The sequence below is a fragment of the Neolamprologus multifasciatus genome, chromosome 7 (genome assembly GCF_963576455.1).
Source record: "Neolamprologus multifasciatus chromosome 7, fNeoMul1.2, whole genome shotgun sequence".
NCBI lineage: Eukaryota > Metazoa > Chordata > Actinopteri > Cichliformes > Cichlidae > Neolamprologus > Neolamprologus multifasciatus.
Window position 1 is genome coordinate 51394458 of NC_140445.1, and position 21780 is coordinate 51416237.

At 40.5% G+C, this 21780-nt stretch overlaps 1 protein-coding gene across 3 annotated transcripts in view; it reads right to left on the minus strand.

Moving 5' to 3' along the window:
• Window positions 1-8279: 8279 nt before the first annotated feature.
• The window catches only part of LOC146515303 (zinc finger protein aebp2-like), a 34390-nt gene continuing 20889 nt past the window's right edge, over window positions 8280-21780 (minus strand). For all 3 annotated transcript variants that reach the window (XM_085167741.1, XM_085167739.1, XM_085167740.1), the window contains one exon: window positions 8280-21541. In XM_085167741.1, the coding sequence (XP_085023867.1) occupies window positions 21535-21541 (7 nt within the window). In that variant the 3' untranslated portion in view covers window positions 8280-21534. The remainder of the gene's footprint in view (window positions 21542-21780) is intronic.

The following is a 21780-nucleotide window of genomic DNA, read 5'->3' on the forward strand; positions in this document are numbered from 1 at the left end:
GCTCACGTGAAACCTGCATCTAGCTGTTGCAACAATCCATCCGTGGCTGTTAAGAAAATGATATCAACAGTAAACACTATGGGCTTAAAAATGGTAATTGACTCTAGCTGACTAATTTTTTTTTAAAGCTAATTATATCCAGAATGTGTGCAAACAGAACAATATGACAAATAAGCTCCCTAAGTTTCTACCTTACCTCTCTGAAAAGAATACAAAGGTTTTCAAAGAGCACTCCCACATTCAGTAAAATTACTATTTCCCCATATGAATAAAGATACCAAAACTGAACCTTTGGAGTCATTATCCACCATTATGACATTTTAAACCTCACTATTTAACTAGTAATATCAAAGGAGCATTTAACTAGCAATCTTCTCAGCATTATTAGCCTTAGCCAGTTGTTAGCATTAGGTGTTACTAGCATAACAGTCCTCTGCAGCACTTACCTGGTGCAAGTGATGCCTGGGCATGTTACATGGTAGGCCATGTCCTGCCCTCTTAGCTGCTATTTTTAGAATAGGTTACATAGCAATTTGAAATAAACTCTAAAAACTCTGATTTCTCCATTTTATGCTGTCAGGCTGTAACACTGCTTAACTAATACGTTACTGCTAAGCTAGGTTTGAATAGTTAACATGTCTGAGCCCTTTGTCATTCACTGTGCAAATAAGACTTCTAGCATTACTGGTTCAGTGCAGACAGAAGTAGTGGACACATCTGGGTGTCATGTGGGTTACTTTTGGCACTTACAACTCAGTTACACCATTGGGTAATGTCATGTGGACCAGATATTGCCCACATCTGACACAGGGCATGTAACATTGAAGGCCTTATGTAGCCCCATAAAAACTGCAGATGTGTGCCACATTTGATGCTATCTGATGCCATTTCTGACATCACTAATAAGGTCAGAGAAATGAGAAGAGAAAGACTGCTCAGCAGAAATGTACGAAAGAGTTCTGCACCGACCAAAGATGGCGGTAATCTCACAATTACCCCCAAAGGGCTAACCTGGAAACAAGACATTGTGTTGTTCTACAGAGAGGTTCATGACAGGTTCAGCTGCAGCGAAATGTACATTATTGTCATAAATATATAGGTAATATTTATACGTAGAATACTATGGCCAAGTGCACGACATGGTATTTGTTCAGTGCGCTGGTGAGGTTAGATAAAAGAATGTATAAAAAACAAACAGAAGATTAGTTTGCACTCTTTTTGTGGTGAACTAAGTTGAACTGTTGTGTGACAGTATAATAAGCTTTGCGTTTTACAAAAAGCTTAACAAATTTCACTGGTGATTATTTACATAAATTTTTTATACACAGTGACAAGTTGCAGCTTTTGCTAATTTTTTACATAAGGTTTTTATAATAACTGCCTAGAGGCAAAGCTAAAAAAGGGCAGTGATTGTCAAGAGTTTGCAGAAGTCCAAGTAGTTACTGAAAAAGTGCAATCCGATGTCTAAATGTGCTGATGAAGACCAAACTAGTGGTGGAAACTTTTGATATCAACAATATGGATAAAATGTTTTTCTTACACTGTTTTTTTTTTTTTTTAGATTCCTTGTGAAAAACCATGAATCTTTGCTAGGCCTGGAGTGCATTACAATCACAGAGTTTTCACATGTGCAATGCATTTGATGGTGAAGGCGGTTGGATCTGTGGTCAAACACAGCAAAAACATGAGAAGGTCAGGTACATTGTAGGAGAAACAGTACGCCGTTGCCCTCAATCAGACCAGATGATGAGTGATGAAAGATGAGAGGGAGGGGAAGAAGCAAACGAAGGAAAAGCAGGGGTGGGGAAAAGAAGAGACACAGAATAAGAGAACAAGTGTGGAGAAGGAGCGTTTATTTGGCGAAGGGCGATTACGATCAGACAAGGTGAAGCAAGCACTTTTGTCAAGGGTGCGACTCCTGAAGACAGGAAAACACTGAAAGGAAGAAGCCAAGAGAATACGTGAGCGGAGGGATAGGGAGACAGGGGGTATGAAGAGAACAAATACAGAGAGAGTGTCTGCTTTAAAAACATCTGGGAACCATCAGTGAGTGGAGAGAAAAACGCTGGACTCAGCTGAAACACTTCGCTCCCCTTGCTACGCTGCTTGCCGGCTCGTCTGCTTCATATCCAACTAACACCTTCCCCCAAAAGACACAAAGTAGAGGGAGGGTGAGTGCAGTCTGTCAGGGAGCCGAGAGAGTTCAGAGCTCTGCAAGCTCTCACTCCCGTCAGATTACAGGGACTGCTGTAAAAGTAGATCATGCATTGTTAACAAATGGGATTCATCTGAACAAAACACGTTGCAAAATGTTAGCGGTAAATGACATTCAGACACGCAAATTGCCATGTCTGCGAATAAACTAAACCTGTAGCGAGAAGCACTGAAAACCTTCCACATGTGCAGCCATGTGATGTCCCAGCGTACAATGTGCTTGCCTCCGTGTTGACCCCTGCACTCATTGATCATTTGAATAATTCAGCATTTGAGATTTAAGGACTCAGCGTAGTTCCATAGAAGGCTTCAGAAACTTTACTTCCAAAGGCTCTCGTTTGAAAACAGAGTGAGACATGGAGTTTCCTGTGTGGTCAGGGTGGTGTGGGCACAGGGTGGCATCTGTCCATGTCTTCATTGAAATGGCATGGCTCATATGATGACATTACCAGAAATGTCAGTCACCTAGTCTCAGAGGTTGTGTAAAGGGCAGACATTCTTTCGCCATGCCACTAATGATGCCTTTCACTGAACCATCAGATTCCCTAACCTTTCCTCTATTTCATATTTAAAGGATGAACCGGATATCAATGATTTATGCATCTACATGATTATTGAGCAAAAGTAAATAAATAAATAAAAATATTGCCGAGCCTTCGACTGTCTGTGGCGTCAGTAGATTCAAGAGAAAGAAAATGTAAACACAACAGTTTCTTAAAGAAGTGATACAGCAATCAGGAGGCGTACCCTGGCAAGGCATTTTAGAAAAAAAATCTTTAGAGTTCACCCAGGAACAACCGCGAGTATCTATAATAAAAAAAACTAGACAACCATTTCAGCAGATTGAAAAGTGTGCCCAGCCACCTGTTCTCCAGAGGTTAGACAGAAAATTTTCAGAAGAATATTTCTGCTTCTCCTCTCTACTCTATTAGTTTGTCCACTCTGGCCTTCTTATTCACTTGATTGCAGAGATATTTAGGGGATTTTCTTGTGATAAATTATTACATAATTCAAAATTATAGCAGCCACTCGGCCACTATATTAAGTCTAAAAACGTCATACCAGTGACTGACCTGAAAATCAGAATTGAATCTGTCACAGCCCGTGGCTCGGCATCCAGGGAGCCGTGGGAGGCTGCGGTGGCCACACCCTCGGGCTGGGCTGCCTCCAAACCACCTGCGTCTCATCTGAGGCAATCACCGGAGGACTACTTCAGCCAGCTCTGACGGCTTCTCCTCGCCAGTCTGTAAGTCTCCTCCCAGTGTGACCAGCATTCGGCGTGGAAGCCTGTCCTCCTGCCTGCCTGCCTGCCTGACTGCCTCCCTCCCTAGGATTCCCTTCACGGGCACCTCTCCCCTCCAAGCTCCACGATCCTGCTCTACCTGTAAGCCTCGGCAACTTATGAAGTCTAGCTGTTCATTTCTTGACAATCTGCGTGCTGTTAACTGTGTCTCCCCTTTCTGTTGCAGTTTCCCCACGGTCCCGATTACGGTGCTCCTGGGCTCCACGCTCCTCGTTTCCCCCTGTGGCATGAGCCTTAGTTTTTCGTTTCCTTAACGTTGTTAAAAGATTCTTCAGTTCAATAAAAACTTGTACATAGTTCTGAGCTGCGGTGTGCTGAGTCTGCTTTGGGGTCCTGTTACCTGAACACTCCGTGTTCTGTGACAGAATCGGTAATAACGGCTTTTACATACACTGGTTACCCTGGAGTCCATTATTAAGGAGTGAGAATATTAGTCTTTTAGTGAGTGTGAGTGTTTTTAATGTTGCTCTTAATGATCTCACTTGTTTGTATGGAATATTGTATTTGTTTTTTACTTGCTGTGTTTTTATATGTGTAGTATGGCCAGGCCCCACTCTTGAAAATGTCAAATGTCAATCTCAATGAGACTCATTATTCATCTTTATAAATAAAAGAGAAACGTCAGATTAATGTGCAGTTCTTGAGTTGTCTTGATAGACTATAATCCATGTCTGCTTACAGACCATCATTATTATTTCAACTTTGAGAACGACTGACTGCAGAGACGGCTGGCTGTAAAATGTTAACATAATCAGTTTAAAAATGTAAAACTTTTTTCAAAGAAATATGACGACTTTTGTTCCGAAAGAAAAAAAAAAGCAAACCATCCAAATACCGATGAGTGTAGTTTTAGAGCCGATGCCAGATGGTGTTTTTACCCCACAACTGACACATGCCATGTTACAAGGCTGAATTGCAGATTATGTTTTAATTTACAAACAAATTGTAGTCATCATGTAAGCTTTATTATCTGTACATTTAGAGCAATTTTCCCTTCTCTCACAATGCTCCATCTGGCGCTGAAAAGAGGCTTTAATGTGTAGATGTGTATTTCATTTAACGATTAAACAAGTATATACACATAAGCTCACAAGCACACATCCTCATTTTCCAACATTACCTTCATTCATTAACTGCGGCGGGGGATTAACATTCACCTCTCAAAGCTCGGTCAATCCTTGACAGTTTTGTCCTAGAAAGTTTAAACATGACCAAGTTATCTCCCGGCACTATGATGGTAGCTTAACATCAGCATTCAGGAAGCTTTCCTTCCTTTATCATTTGTAGAACGCTTTTTTCCCCCCATCAAATCTGTAACAAGTCCAATTTCTGCTGGTAATCCCTCTCAGAAGGATCACATTGATATGTAAATTGTTGTCTCAGAATGGCAGAGTAGTTATTAAAAAGAGGAGACAGACTGAAAATGACTCAGGGGCAAACTCAGTAATTCATTCATACACTGCTGTCCTAACGTTCCTGATGTTACACATGCAATCGCAGGCCCTTTGATCGCAATCATGACAATATTCTGCTTGATACAGTTTCACTAGAGCGGCGTTATAACTGTTTAAATGTGTCAGGGCCCTCGGTTAAACATCCTTCGATCACAGACTCTGCGGCAGCGCCTGAGACTGAAAATAGATACTCAGTAAACTGTGAAAGGTGTTTCCTGCTCAGTTTTCTAATCGCAGCTCCTCCATCTCGTCACCTCACACTGCGTCCTATGTGACCTGGGCATATATTGACTTTTTTTTCTCCTCCCACCTCTAACCTGTGAGCATTCACATCAATCTCAGTCACTAGACGGGATCAGCAGGAGGAGCAGTAAAGGTCGTAACCCCAGTGGTGTACTGGGACAACAATGACAGATACGTGAAGTGAGAATCTTCCCATGTAATAACTATCCAATCAAACTGTGGGCTTCAAAGGCTTATGTTAAACCAAATCCTGGTGACTCTGGCTGACCTTACCATGATGGAAGAATTCCTGAGGGAAGATGTACCTTTAAACATCCCGTATAGCCAAGGTGCTTTTATTTCCTGAGAGTGAAATGTGAGAAGAATAAGGATGGCAAGATTATCCATGAGAATCTTTTCTGCCTGCTGAGTTTATAGGCTACGATTGCCAAAGATTTAGTCGACCAGAATGCACATGTAATTTCCAGCTTCTTATATGTATGATTTAAAACTTTCCTTCTGCAATGATCGATTTGTTCTCAAACCAAATCCCGGTCTCATTTGCATTTCATCATTTCTTTTGAACAAATTTCTCCACTTCCAAGGTGTTTCTCTCTTACTTCATCTCCCCCCCCCCGCATGCCATCCAGAAAAGGTAGTAGTGAGCATGACGATAATGGTGATGCACAGTCCAAACACAGACCACGAAGGAGTCATGGAAGAAGCAGGAGCATCATCATCACCATCATTGTCATCATCAGCCAGATGAGGAGAGCCAAACTTGAGCTCTGTCTGTCCCCATCAGGGTGGCTGACAGTCACAAACTCATCCCTTATTCACTCCACTCATCAATTATACACAGGCCAAAGGAGCCCTGTGAGGCAGGAGGCTGTAAAGGCCCCTCTTCACGTGTCTTCGTCCCGAGAACTGCAGTGCAAATACATCGTTCAGCTCTCATCGTCAATGACCTTCTTTGTTCTCTCTGAAAGCAGGAGACAGCTTGTCATCATGCCTTCAACAACTGCTGCTACATGTGGATGTTATGTATCTCATTGTGAGATTCGTTTTAAATCACGTGACTAAGGCTGGCGTGATGATGGCACAGTATAGACCTGATTTTTCTGATTAATATATCCTTTTGTTTTCAAGCTGAGATTTGCTGATGCACCCAGTCATCATTCAATTTTTTTTTTCTTTTTAAAGTACGATATTTATGTCAGCTTACGTTCTTATAATTTGGAATCAGAGGCTCCAGGATATGTGTCAGTGGATTAGAACCTTTTTAAGAGGCAGGTGGAACCTGATTTATTTAAATCTGACATCTGGTGTTCACTTTGCCACTGAAATGTGTGGTCTCATCATTCCAAGATCTAAAGAGCTCCTTCAGATCTTCAGGGGGGAAAAACCCCAAAACATTTATGCCTAAGAGTCTGGCAAAAGATTTAAAAAGATCTCCAAATGATAGCAAATAAATCACTCCGCTGCAGGGAACATCATCTGGCGTTAATTTCAAATGGCTGAAAGTTTAAGACCGACATCCCCAGCAAATTCACCATTAAGATCAGTTTATGTGATAAAAATTAAAAAAAAAAAAAAAAGCTCATCTAAAAAAAAAAACAAATTTCATTACAGCATGCAGGTAAGTTTTGCAATTTTCAATGTCAAAGTGCATCTACAGCCAGAAAGAGACTGGATAGATCTGTGTTACACTGGAGAAGTGCCAGGAAAAAGTTACTGCTGTCCAAAAAAGAACTTCCTTGTAAAAGTTTACTTTTACTCTGAAGGCCAGCACTTTAGTCAAGATAGTCAGATGAAAGATAGGCAGAAACAGTAGACATGTTTCTCACAGGCCAAAAGCAGCTTTTGAGGAGAAAAACCTCGTAATAACTGCAAACCACAGTGGTGGAAATGTTATTGTTTGGGGTTGCCTCGCTCCCTTGGGGACTTGGAAGTTAGCAGTAATTGAATCAGCCATGAATTCTGCATCGTTTCAAGGAGCGCTTGAAGGTATTGTGAAGGTGTCTGTTCAAAGATTTACACTGAACCAGAAGCAGATCTTTTAGCAGCAAAATGAACCAAAGCACACATGCAAATCCACCAGGACACAGATCAAAAATAACAAATGAAGTGTTATTTAATGGGCAGGTAAACGAATGCCACTGAAATGCTTTCAACTGAAGATCTGAAGCAGGTAGTACATGTAAATGCATGCACAGGGGATCAAAACCCCTCAAACACCTTGAAATGACATTAATTTTTAAATGGAAGGGTTCAGTAGGCTGATATGGTAGACTGAAGACAGTTATCTATAAGTTATTTCTCCTAAATCCGACAAACTACTGTCCCTATGAGGCCAAAGGTGAACTTACCCTCAAGAGGTTGATGTCTGTTTATATTCTTGTTGATCGGGTTTAAGTGTTTAATGTTTGATTGTTCCAGCATACCAGAAAAGGAAACAATTTTGACACGTGATGTCTCTCAAATATAATCAGCAATCTGCTGTAATGTGCAAAAGTCTTGAGCCGCCCCTCATTTCTTTATATTTCACTTGGAAAATGGGAAACGTGTAAACAGACATGGAAATACAGTCGAGAAGGCAAAAACTAAGAAGAAAAAACGTTTGTACAATTTTAATAAGCTTAAAATGAATGTGAATATTTTGTCATGGCCGCCTTTATTAATCAAAACAACACAAACTCTCTTAAACAAGCTTTCCTATGCCTGCCTTTTGTTCTGTTCTCACACTGCTTCCATAATGTGAAGGTCCGGGCTCTGGGGAGGCCAATCCATGACTCACAGTGTTCAGTTGTTTCATTTTCTCTCCAAGTTCACATTTACTTTCACACAGGCTTCATTTCTTGTAGATATTTTTCAGGCTTTTAACTTGTTTCTTTTGTCCTCTACTTGTTCAGTTTCCTCACATTATTTAATTGTGCACCATGTTGTGTCACATTTTCACCTAAAAGGATTTAAGGAATCACGTTGTTGGTGCAAAAATATAATTTTATGCCTGTCACCTTTGGCATTTTTCATACATTTAACCAACCAAATATTAAGACATTCTATGTTTTTGTGACTGGTTGCTAGTAACAGTGCTAAGTGCTCAAAGATACAATTTAAAATTTGTTCCTTGCTAAGTTGCCTGTTATGTGTAGACCTGACACTGGTTCATCTCTTGAGTTTGGGGCCTTTTGTATGGTTGAATGATTCTTGGGTCGGTGTTAAGTGGTTTAATAAACAAACAAACAGACAGACTTTCCTCTCAAATGGACTGGACTTGAAATGAGTGAAAAAGCAGCCAAAGTCCAAAGAAAACCTTTGAAAGACCTTCAGAAAACCTAGAGAACTTTTGCTTAAGATCAGAATAAAGTCTGGCTTCTTGGAAGGAAAATATAAAGAAATGAGGAGTGACTCAGGACTTTTACACAGTACTGTAATTGTTCTTTGGATTTAAATCGACTGACAAAACAAAACAGCTGGAATAGCCAAAATTAACCCTGCTCAGGAATTTGTATGAGGCTTATTTTCTCTGTCCACATGCTAAAATATTATTTCCTCAGCTTTGATTTACCACACTAGTGGGGCCAATAACAACTAGAACACATGAAATATCGTCCTGGAAAATAGGTTTCGAAAAGAAAAGGAACTTTTAATATTCGAGGCAGTCCATCAGAATCTGTATGTTGAGGTTATATGAGCAACGCCTTGTCTTAAAGGGGGTTCAGATAGTTTTTCTTCATGGTGTTCAAGGGAAGAGCTTAAATATAAGAATAGCTAAGCCGCCTGATGTCATCTGGGCTTTCAGTTGGTCACTCCTAGCAGTAAAGATCAGAGGCTAATGGTCAGGCTAGCAATTACCTGTGTGCAAACACTGCTAATTCAGACACAAACCTACTACTTGGCAACATATCAGCTCTCACATTGTCTAGGGCTTGATGATCTTATTTCTAAAAATAGTTTGACAATAGTTTGTTGGTGTAAAAAAACGTGTGAGCTCATACGCACAAACGCTTGTGTTACAGTCACAAGTTATTTCCATATCAGGCAATGAAGCTGGCCTCAGGGAGTTTATTCAAAGAAGTGGGCTGGCGCTTAGACGAAAGGGTAGCGTCCATGCCAGAGTTTGCGTGACATGCCCATTTCTTCTGTGTGTGTGTCTGTGTCTGTGTGTCTGGGAGAGAGATTGGTCACCACTCTATTAAGTAACATGTCCTGATCAGACAGCTAAACATTAACCTTGTACGTCAGTCACATCTAACCAGAAAAGTGGGATTGACAGAACTTTTCTTTTGTCCACCTTGACTTCTTTTTGCTGTTTTTGACTTGTGATTTAGTGGATTGAGTGTTTTTCACACTATTTTGTTAGAGAGGCTTTTACTATTCTCTAATGGTCAAACAATACCAGAGAATACTTAAACCTGTTTATTTTAGCACATTCATTTTCAGTTATGCGGTTGGTAACCACCTCATTAGTAAATGTATTTGTATTTTACATTTATTTGGCAACTTTATTAGGTACATCTTTCTAGTACCTTCAGAACTGCCTTAGTCTTCATGATATGGACTGAACATGGAGTAATTCATCAGAGGTTTTCACCCATAAATGACGGCACACTGTAGTTCCTGTAGTTCTGTCATCTTTGCTGCTCCACCATGTCCCAAAGGTGAATCGAGATCTGGTGACTGTGGAGGTCATTTGAGTACAATGAACTCATTGTCATGTTCAAAAAGGTGGTTTAAGCTTCGTGATGCAACGTATCGCCCTGCTGGAAGCAGCCATCAAAAAGTGGTCATGGTCATTTTATGCAGTAATGGACATGGTCAGCAACAGTACTCAGGGAGGCTGTGGTGTTCAATCTATGCTCAAGTGCTACTTAGAGACACAAAACGCCTGCAACGTTTTACCAGCCTGAACTGCTGATACGGGGCAGGATGGATCCATGCTGAGACTCATCACATCAGGCCATGTTGTCTGATTTTGGTGAGCCCGTCCAAATTGCAGGACGGGCTCACCTGCAGTTTCCTGCTCTTAGTTGACAGGCACCACACCTGATGTGACGTGTTGTTTCTTTGTTGTTTGCTTTTTGTCATTACTCAGAAAAAGTAACATATTACACATTATTTGATAATTTTATTAAAAATAATTCAATACATTACTTGCTGGAGAAAGTGTTGTCGTTACCCCACCAGGCAGGTGGGTGGCGTGGACACCCAAGTTCTTGAATGTGATAACCGAGGAACAAGAAGACGTATGATTTTCAAATTGATACCACTGGCGCTGGAGCCTATCCCAGCTGTCATAGGGTGAGAGGTGGGGTACACCCTGGACAGGTCGCCAGTCTGTCGCAGGGCCAACACACAGAGACAGACAATCATTCGCACTCACATTCACACCTATGGGCAATTTGGATTAACCAATTAACCTGTCCCCACTAAGTGCATGTCTTTGGACAGTGGGAGGAAGCCGGAGGACCCGGAGGGAACCCACGCAAACACGGGGAGAACATGCAAACTCCACACAGAAAGACCCCGGCCTGATGGTGGAATTGAACTCAGGACCTTCTTGCTGTGCGACAACAGTGCTAACCACCGTGCCGGTTCAGTGCATAAAATGGCAAAAACATGCTGTACAGCAAAAGATTAAGTCACACACTTAAATCATACTCCATTTACTGTTGGCAGATCTGCTAAAGCCATATGGGACTGATGGGCTTTCATCTTATTCTAAGATATTGCTTAATGTTAGGAGGAAATAGAGTTGTAGTTGTCAGAGCGTAATACTTGATATCACGAGGAGATAATGAAGGGAGGAGAGAGGAGAAAGACATGAAAAAAAAGACCACATAGAAAACTGGGCACAGACTCTGACAAATCACTGAAGCCTGGAAAATGGGAGGCCGCAAGAGAAGAGGTAGCAGGCCAATCATAGTTCAATGACAAATGTATTAAATCATCAGAGAAAAAAGGGAGGCGAATGGGGGGGATCCAGCTGGGAAAAAAGGGAAAGTTCAACACAACCATAAAGCCTCATATGCTTAACTGATGGTAATCATGAAGATGGGAGAGATGTAAATGTCGTGATGATTATTGTATAACTTGATGTCCTGCGAGTAATTTCTTTTGACATTATCTTGCGTTATCATTGTCAGTGTTTTTTGTTCTGTCCTGGCTAAGGATGATCTAAAGCAATCTGACGAGGGGGAACTGATTGAGAACTGATATGGCAACCTCAGTCATTCACTCTCCCGTTCCAGGAGAGACCTACTGCACGTATGGGAAATATGGCACAGCACCCTAAGGACTGTAAAAGACTTATTTCACATGCGGTCTAAGAAAAGCTGATGCTCGGCATGGTTAATGTACCTGTACTAATTGGTTTCCCCCTAGGCCTCAGTTCAGAATACAGAAAACATCCCAAAAGCTCTGCTTCTGCCTCTGTCTCCACTATATCATCCAGTCTGTTGACCTTGACCATCACGGATCAGCTCGTCAACCTGTCTGATGTGCTGATGCCAGTTAGTCACACTGGGTCCCAAATAACTTCACGCTCTAATTTCTTCCTGTGTTTTTGCTGTAAATGTCTCATTTGCTGGCAAAATTCACAAATACATATCAGAAATATAAATCACAAGCCGGGGTCAGAAGCATAATTCAATGCCAGTCTAAAAGCAGCAAATTATTGCTCAGAGTTTATATTGGTGATTATTTGTCACATGATGATGACCAGCTGGAGGTCATTCAGTTTTATGTCTGTGCAATCTAGTCCCAGCAGATCCTGCCAAATTCCCACAAGAAGCAGAAAATAAACATGAAAGGAGAAACTGTATGATAAATGAACACATTCTTACAAACGAATCCAAAGACAGAGCATAACTCTGGGCTGAAAACAGGAACATCCTCAATCATATACGCTGCGACTCTTCCACTCCCCGTTGTTGCTGCTTTTTCCCTCCCAGTGCCTATGACATGCCGTGGAACTGATGAAATGTTATCAACTATAAATAAAAGCCGTAACTATTGTCTCGCTGCGCAGTCTGCTGGGAAAGTGGAGCGTGAGGGCGGGTAAATGGCCAAAGGGCTACTGCGGTCGAGGATGAATGTTGAAAGAGCAGTGACTGAGTCTCGGGCAAGCACAAAGGCAGGGCTTGATATTAACTCATTAATGCAGGCCTTCCCAGCGCTTCCAGGTCATCTGTAATGATGACTTATGTAATCTCTACATTCTGACTTTCCCCACTTTGGAGGGCTGTGATTGGACGTTTCCAAGTCAGCAGAGTCGACCGGGTTGGTTTAAGGAACAGTCATGTAGCTCTTTGGGAAACTTCACATTGGTCACATTTGCTCTATAATTAAGGCAGAAAGATCAAAACCTCTCAAATACGAGCCACTTTATTAGGTACATTTTGCAAGTACCGCGTTAGACTCCATTTATCTTCTGAATTAACTCTTCATGGCATCGATTCAACAAGGTGCTGGAAACATTCCTCAGATATTTTGGTTTATGTTGATGTGACAAATCTCCCGTCCCACCACATCGCAAGGGTGCTCTGTTGGATTGCGATCTGATGACTGTGGAGGCCATCTGAGTACAATGAACACAAACCAGTGTGAGGTGATTTGAGTTTTGTGACTAAAGATGGGTGCACCGTGGGCATGAAGGGTTGGACATGGTTAGCAACAATACCCATGTAGGCTGCGTATTTTAACAAATTTTCATTGAGAGGTCCAAAGTGTGCCATGAAAATACCCCCCACACCAATACACCAGCAGCAGCCTGCGTTACACGGCAGGATGGATCCAATTCTAATACCAAATCCAGACCCTACCATCCAAATGGCACAGCAGAAATGGAGACGCATCAGACCAGGCAATGTTTTTTGCTATTGTCAAAATTTTGCGAGCTTCAGTTTCCTGCTCAGTGTGGTCTTTTCATGCTGTAGCCCATCTGCCTCGTGGTTCAACATGTTGTGGATTCAGAGTGCTCTTTTGCATACTTTGGTTGTAATGAGTGGTTACTTGAATTACTCTTGCTTTGCTATCAGCCCAAAGCAGTCTGCCCATTCTCCTCTGACTTGTGGGAGCATTTTGGCCCAGAGAACTGCCACTCACCAGATTTTTTGTCTTTTTCAGACCATTCTCCGTAAACCCCAAGAGATGCCTGTGTTTGGAAAATCCCCAGTGATCAGCAATTTCTGAAATACTCGGCTCATCTGGCACAAACAACCATGCAGTGTTCGAAGTCACTTAAATCACCTTTCTTCCCTGCTAGGTTGCTCAGTTTGAACTTCAGTAGCTCATCTTGACCATGTCTACCTGCCTAAATGCACTGGTGTTACTGCCATGTGATTGGTAGATTAGATAAAAGTGGAAAGTGGCTTCTGAGTGTTAGCATTGGGTATTAAACTGCAGCCAGGATATGATCGGTTCTGGTTAGTACAGGTAGAAATCAATAATCTGCCTACAACACAGGTCAAGCTCACAGATTATCATTGTTCATGCCAGACAAAATGCAATATGAAAAACAGCAACAACAATTTTGGTTTTCATAAGTAGCTAATTTCAGAAAAACAACTACATAGCATTATAAGGACACGTAAAAGCCTTAAAGACATACAGGTATTCACCTTCTTTGGAAATGTGATTCTTTTTCTTTGCAATAGTGATAAAAGTTTGTAGAGTTTGCAAGAAAAAAAGTTTCTTCTTCTGTTTTTAGAAGAAGCAGAGCTATGAAAACCTGAAGAAAGGGAAATTAGTAAGATGGAAAACTACAACACAAGAAGCACAATTTATACCCACAATACAATAAATGTGGAGGCTGTATTTGAGTAAAGATGGATGTTACATGATTGGAAACTATTTCTACATCACTGTTATGAAATATTTCAACGTTACATTATTATTATTGTTTCAAATGTTCAGAGTGATGGTAAAAGCTATAAGACGCTCACCCTGCCAGCTAATTGGTAGAGCTTAAAGTGGATATTGATCTCTTTTTATGTTTGACCGAAAAAAAGCCAAACAAAATCATGTTAAAGGTTCTTGTTGTAGTTCTTACGCAAAATGTAACTAAACCCTTCGACAGGTTGAAAGTGCTGTTCCCTGAAAACTCTGGGTTTTCTTATCCACATAGAAAGCTAATTTAAACTATGAGTTAGTTACCTCGGTAACAGACTCTTGAGTAAGACAGAGTCCTGTCAGTGGGGGGTCAGAATTCAGGGTCATCACATGGATCATGTAGCCTTAGTGCTTAGCAGGCAGCTGGAATGTGTGTTGATCACAGACAGACTTGCTTTTTAACTTCTTACCTTTTAAAATGCATCTCAAACATCTGTGCTGCTATATCTCTATGGCATAGCTAGCGTATGTTGCTAACTTTTGGAACTATTGCAAGGCACCATCATCCAAAAAATGGCACAACTCACAGAGCACAGAAATCTTTACGAACATTATGATTCCATTTACATTTTTTAAATTTAACATGAGTGTCAGGCAGTATAAAACTCGAACTTGACACAGTAATTACTTTTTTAAATAACCTAATCTGTATGGAGCTTTATGCAGATAAAACAATAATCAGTGAATAATCATTTATCATGCTATAAATGCCCCACAGTTTTTTAATCCAGGCTGCTGAGGCATTTTTTTCAATCACAGATGACCAAAATCAGTCGTGCTGACCAAAAGTCTACATATCTACAGTCTTATTTGCAGTAGCTACCATCTGTATTGTGTCCCTGTCAAATTACAGTTGATGAGACTTTAAGAAATTTAACGTATTCGGCGTGATTCCAGCTCGACCCATTGAGTAAAAGTAACACAAACATGAGGGTCCAGATTGAAAGACATTCATATTCCTCCATTCATCGGATTAATGGTGAATCATCAGAGCTCTTCTGATGAGTGCTTTCTTTCACTAGTCAACAACCTGTTTAACTCAGAGTTGACACTGAGGAGCTGGGATCAACTAAAAACTCTGAGTTTCCATGTCTGCATTAATCAACTCGAAGTTTATTTGTAGACTCAGAGTTTGTTCAACCAGCTTCCTGGAACGGGGCCCAGATGTGTGCCGATGTTTACGATGACATCTACAAGAGGTTTTGCTTTTTTCCATTGTCAATAAGACTGTGATCTTACCGACTTGCCTGGTCATTTAGTGCTTCCGCTCACTACACCATCTTGTGATACAAACTGGTACTACACAAGAGTACTGCCGGGCCTTAGTTCAACTTAAACTGATATCACAACACACAGATGTGTTAGACGTGAAGTCACTGCAGCAGTTACTTCACAGATGTTGCATTTAGGTCACTGTAGATTTATTATCAGTGTTAATACACAACATCTGAAACTGATGGGAGGGATACCCTGCACTATAACACTGAGTATTCACTTGTTTCCCTAGCTGGAGGATGCTAAGACAGGATCAGGTCGTTGTGTTAACAGGAGGGGTCAACAGTCAGGGCCACTTGAGGACAGCCTATTGAGTGCTTCTCTGGTACGCTTTCTGCGCTAATGGAAGGGTCCAGAGCTGTCAAAATATATTTGTGCACAAAGCCTAAACAAATGCACAATCCCTCAGAATGAATAATACAAGGACAGGAAGCTTTGGACAGACAGCCGTGTCACAACACTGACTTGCAACATCTCCAACAGAGTCAAACAAAAAAAGACAGATGAGGAGCTCGCTCAATAAAAAGACCATTAGGGCTTCTTGACGCGGCGTAAGAATGACAAACATGATTGAAAACCGCTGAAAACGATATCCACAAAACAAAGAGTTATCAAAACATTTTCCCCAACAGTCGCTCACGCTTTAGAGGCCGTATGTGAAAATGTCATGTTTGTGTAAAGGTTTTCTGGATTCTGTCGTTTACAATCGCTGTCTTCAAAGCTGAGATGTTGTTTATGAGGCTCCAGGGCTTGTGAAAAAGAACGCGCTGGCCAACGAGCTTATATGACTAACATATTTTGCCACAAATTGAAATGCTGTTTTATGAAGTGACCAATATCCAAACGAGCTGTTCACAAGACTGTGATAATTGCTCACAGTTTTACAAAAGCATTTGAGATTCCACATTAATGATTTGGTTGAACATAATGAAACTGTTCATTCATATATTTTCTGCAAAGGCCTTTTTTAATTTAATGTTTTTGATTACAGTTCACAGCTCATAAAATCAAGTCTGTTAATCTATTACAGTATTTCTATTTTTTTTTTTTTTTTACATACACTTGTGTTATCTTGTGAAAGGTTTGTTCATGTATGCACCCAAATCTTACCTGGGGCTCCTTTTCCATGGAGGCGATCATACCTGCAGCATTGCCGAGGTATTACTGTAGCCCAGGTTGCTTTTGATAACGACCTTCAGCTCATCTTTATTTTTGGGTCAGGTGTTTCTTACCCTCCACAGATTCTCTGTGGGGTTCAAGTGAGTTTGCTAATCAATCAAGAAGCAATAACATGGGCAGCAATTGATTTGATAGTCGTCTTTTCGCTCTGTGGACTAGTGCTAAGTCCTGCTGGAAAAAGAAATCAGCATCTCCATAAAGCTTGTCAGCAGGTGGAAGCATGAACTACTCTGTAGTCTCCTGGTAGATGGCTGCACTGACTTTGGATGTGATTAAACACAGCTGAGCAACTGCCACCAACAGACAGCAGAAACTTCACACTGGACTTCAAACACCCTGGATTCTGCGCCTCTCCATTTTTCCTCCAGACTTGAGGATGAAGTGCAGAATTCAAACTCACCAACCACTTGATTACACTGCACAGCAATTACACATGCAGACGTGGTCACAGACCTGCTGAAGTTCAAATGGAAGATCAGAGTGAGGAAGAAAGGGAACTGTCATGACTTTTATCTGAAAAGAGGACCACGGAGCAGCGCTCCTGTTCTTCTCCTTAGAGATGTTTCTGACATCGTCTCTGGTTCAGGAGTGGCTTGATAATAGAAATACGAGAGCTGCAGCTCCTTTCTGAAGATGGCTGTGCATGGTGGCTCAATACTGTAACACCAGCCTCAGCTCAGTCCACTCCTTTTGAAGCTCTCCCAAGTTCTTGAGTCATCTTTATTTGACAGTCCTCTTAGGCTTTGGTTGTCCCTGTTTCCCTTCCAGTCAACTTTTATATCAATGCAGCCCTCTTATCACAGCCCACCTTTTCGTCAATGCCATTCTGTGGTTTATTCCCCTTGTGGAGGGCGTCGATGATCATCATCTGGTCAACTGTCAAGTCAGCAGACTTCCCTATGAGCCTGAAAAAGTGTTTACAGTGTTTATACTGTATTAATTTTAATTACAAATTAAATATTCTAATAATTTGAGATTCTTGAATTTCTGATTTTGCTGAGCTGTAAGCCACAACTTAAAAAACAACTTTAAATAAAGCCTTGAAATTTTTCACGAATAGAGAATTTAAGAAATAATTTTTTTCACAATATTCTTTTTTTTCTTTTTCCTTTTTTTTAATATAGAAACTTTCTTAGTGTTACTTGTGAACTAGTCAGACTTTGTTCCTACTATTTCTCTCTTTGAAAAACATTAAAGACTGAGGAAAAAACAATTCCAGGCTGGGATTTAGAGAAGGGCCTCACTGTTTTTGTTTTTGATGAAATGCCTCCATTCCTCACTGAGACAACAGCGCATGTAGCCAATGCAAAGGGAAGATTTTGTGCACAAAGAGAAACTCAGATGGCTGATTCAGGACCAAAGCAGACACACAGACGATGGAAAGTGTCCAGATTTGAAGAAATACAGACCTAATAGGCAACACTTACAGATACAGTGTGACACAAGATTAAAACTCGTAGACTGATATTAGAGAATGAAAAACAGAACTGTTAACTAACTGCTTATCTGGGCTTATCCAGTGGAGACGGAGTCAAAGGGATTGGCATCACACGGGGTGTTTAGAGGAAGAGAAGGAAGGAGGGAGAATCGTCTTGTGGGTTGAGTGGGCAGACGTCACATCAGGGTAAAAAGCCAGCGTTTCCTTCACAGGCAGGCTGAGGCGGGATTAGGGCCTGCAGGCGGAGCTCCTGTCCGTTTTCTAAACACGCCTGCTGGTCGTGTCGGTCTGTTTGTCACTTCTGGAGTCGTGATTTGAACAAACCTTAATAATGTTTGGGTGCTTCATTCAAAACACACTGCAAATAATCAGTGCTGGAAATATAATGCGTCAGAGAAATGGAGACATTAAGAAAACATGGTACTCACTCCAGGGAAAGAATTATTAGGCCAAGAAGCATTCCCAAAGTTATATGTTGTTGGTTTGAATGTTATTAAGTAATTTATATTAATATTAAATTTGAGGATTCCAGGTCAGCTATATCGCATGTTTATAAAAGCGATTAATCTACGAAATAGTTCAATAATGATCTGCATTTTCAAGTGGAAAACTCATCACAGGATGATAAATGGACTCTGCAGTAATGACCAACAGTGAATTGAAAAGAATGTCACTGACTTCCACAATAAACAACTTACTGAGAGTTACTGTAAATGATGCACTGACCGAACTCACATTACACGATTTCTTAATGACAAATTCCTGCTTATTAATGGATTTAAATTTGCTGCAGTTTTGTTCAGGATTTTTTTTTGGACAAAGACAGTTTCTGTGGTTTTGCTTCTGTACACCAACACAATGGATTTTAAACCAAGCAATCAAGATGCGATTGGAGTGCAGATTTTCAGCTTTAATTCGAGGGGTTTTACACAAGTATCCCATTAACTGTTTAGGTTACATCCTTTTTTTATTCACAGTCCCTCATTTTCACAGACTCAAAATTCATTGGACACCCTGACATGATTTTAACTATAAGGATTCTTTTTTGTACTTGCATGAAAAACCTTTGTAGTCACTGACTGCCTGAAGTCTAGAACACAGAGACATCATCAAATGCTGATATGCTTTTCTAGGCCTAGACTGCCTTCACATTCAGTTACTGCTTGTATACGTGTTTCTACATTCAGTTTTGTGTTTAGTAACTCAAAAGCATGCTCTGTTGGTTTTAAATCAGGTGACTGATCTGGCCATTGAAGAACATATCATTTCTTTACCTTGAGGTTGCTTCTGTCTGATCAGTTTAACAGCATTCGGCTGAATATGATCAGAGAGTATCATCATCAGTTAACTCCAATGATCTGGTTCCACCATCAGCCATACACAACCATGCCATAACACTGCCTCCACCACGTTTGACAGATAGTGTGGTGTCTCTCTCCTTCTCCATACTTTTTCCTTCTCCCATTATCCTGGTACAAGTGTACCTTTGTTTCATCTGTCCAAGGATTTTATTTTCAGAACTGTGCAGACTCGTTTAGATGGTTTCTGGCAAAGTCTAATCTGGCCTCATTGTTCTTAACATAATTTGTAGTTCTCGCCTGGTTGTAATCCCGTCATTGACATTGAGTGTTTTCTTGACTTGGTTAGATGTTGTGAAGCTATTATTCCTAACCATCAAAATAATTCTGTCCTTATGGTTTTTGAAGCGATTTGTAAGCCGAGTTGGAAACTGGATTCATTCAGGAACCAGATTATTGATTTTTCTCTGATATGTTTTATTTGGAAAAGAGAGTTCACCTGGACATGAAGCTGCCCATTAGGTAAACTGTCCAGTTACATTCAAATCTCTGAAAAAGGGGGACTGTGTATAAAAAAAAAATAAAAATCATACAAATTAAAGGCAAAAGAAATAACTTGACATATTGTTTGATCTGCACAGAGGCAAAACCACAAAAATACTGACTCTAAGAACACACAGAAAAACTGTTTTTTTTTTTAAACATCAAATAGTTAAAAAATGACCAGAATATTTGAGTGAACAAAATTAAAAATTTGATCCAAGGACCCACAAAGAAACAAAACAGAAACATTTATTTATTTCCGTATCAAAAGGTTCACATATTAGTACCAAAAATGTAAACTGGTCCAGCAGTGGGACTATGAAGATTTCGTGCTGACACCGAGTTGCCTACATTATTAGAACATTACATTATTATCAATTTGCCATAAACATTTCTATAAGCTTCAACAGACCATTGCAGATATTAGAAACGCTCACAAAAGCAAACCTTCAGCCACACTGTTTCAGGCACTGGAGTCCAAGAAGAATTTTGTATGTGTGACCAGTGCATGAAATATTGACGAGCAGGACAGCCACACTGTAGCAGACCTCTCCCTGAACTCTGTTTTCTCTGCAGGCATGTTCACCAACATTTGAGGCTGGCAGTGGCCCTGCTCTGCCAGCCCAGTCATTAGCTTCTCCACAGCATGCTCCCAAAGCTGTTCTGCTAATGGATGCCAAGTAAAGCCAATGCCTCCAGCACACCCTTAAAGAACTTACACTCCACTACAGCCACGCAACAGTGGATTGCGCCATTGCCAATGTAGCCATTTGGATCATTACAGATACAAGTTGAATTTATTAACATCATTTCCCCAATTTTATTACAAACACAATAGTTAATTTCAAACATTACGTAGAAAACACTTACCAATATTTCTTGAGTGCTTAAATAGCGGTAATGTTAATCAATGAACATTTAACAACTATGATACATACAGTTTGTGTTACTTGTGGAAGAGGAGGCCGCGTTAGTTGCTGCAATTTAAACATTTTACATGCCTGCCTTTTATTTTATGGCACGCTGTCTACATATTGGGTGAGATTAAGAGCTACACTGTAGTGTCCTTATTGCTCCAGACACCATTTGAACTGTCTGACGACCGGCACAGCCTCACTCTTCACCGTCGCACACATAGTTAACAGTACTGCATTCAGTAACTATAAATAGGATAATTTGTTAAGACTTACGTCACGTACAACGTAATTACAACTAGAAAATCTCCAAGTATCCCTACAGGTGACAGCTTACATATATTATCACAGTAAATACGGTTCTATTCAAAACCTTCACAGAAATCCACAGTACACCAGTATTTTCAAGGTATAAAAATAAGTTACAAATCTGGATAAATATTTTACACAAAACAGCTATAAAATGATGCTGTGTTATCTGACAAGCTTACACAAAAACAGGTTTCTTGTTGCCCTTTTTTTACACTACTGGGAATTAATATGTTTGGTGCTTGTTTAAAAAAAACAACATTCATTTCATTTTCTGTTAAACACAAAGGTTTTAAAAATTTTCAGTCCCATTTGACATCACACTTGGCTACAACAATCATTTTATATACAAAGCTGGAGAGGGAAAAGGAGAACTGCAGAAAAGCCTGTTTCCTTTTATCGCCATGTCACTCCCCCCATTCAGCAGAGACGGATGAAGAGCATCCCATACAGGAACTTCAACTTAAGTATCAAGTCCAAAGATGACTCCTTACAGGCTGAGCACAAAGACAGGAGAGAAACAGAGATGGAGACTCGAGTTTTTAATCTGCCAGCAAAGAGATTTCAGTAAGAAAAAACTGGATCTATCCTTAGTGTTCAGACACTGAGCTGACTTCTTTACATGAAGAGCTTTTAGGGCATTTTTTTCTTTTTTGGATGTACTTCACTACTGCGGTCAATTAATGGAATAATAAACAAAGTCCAAATAAGAGCTAATGTTTGAATGAGGCTAATA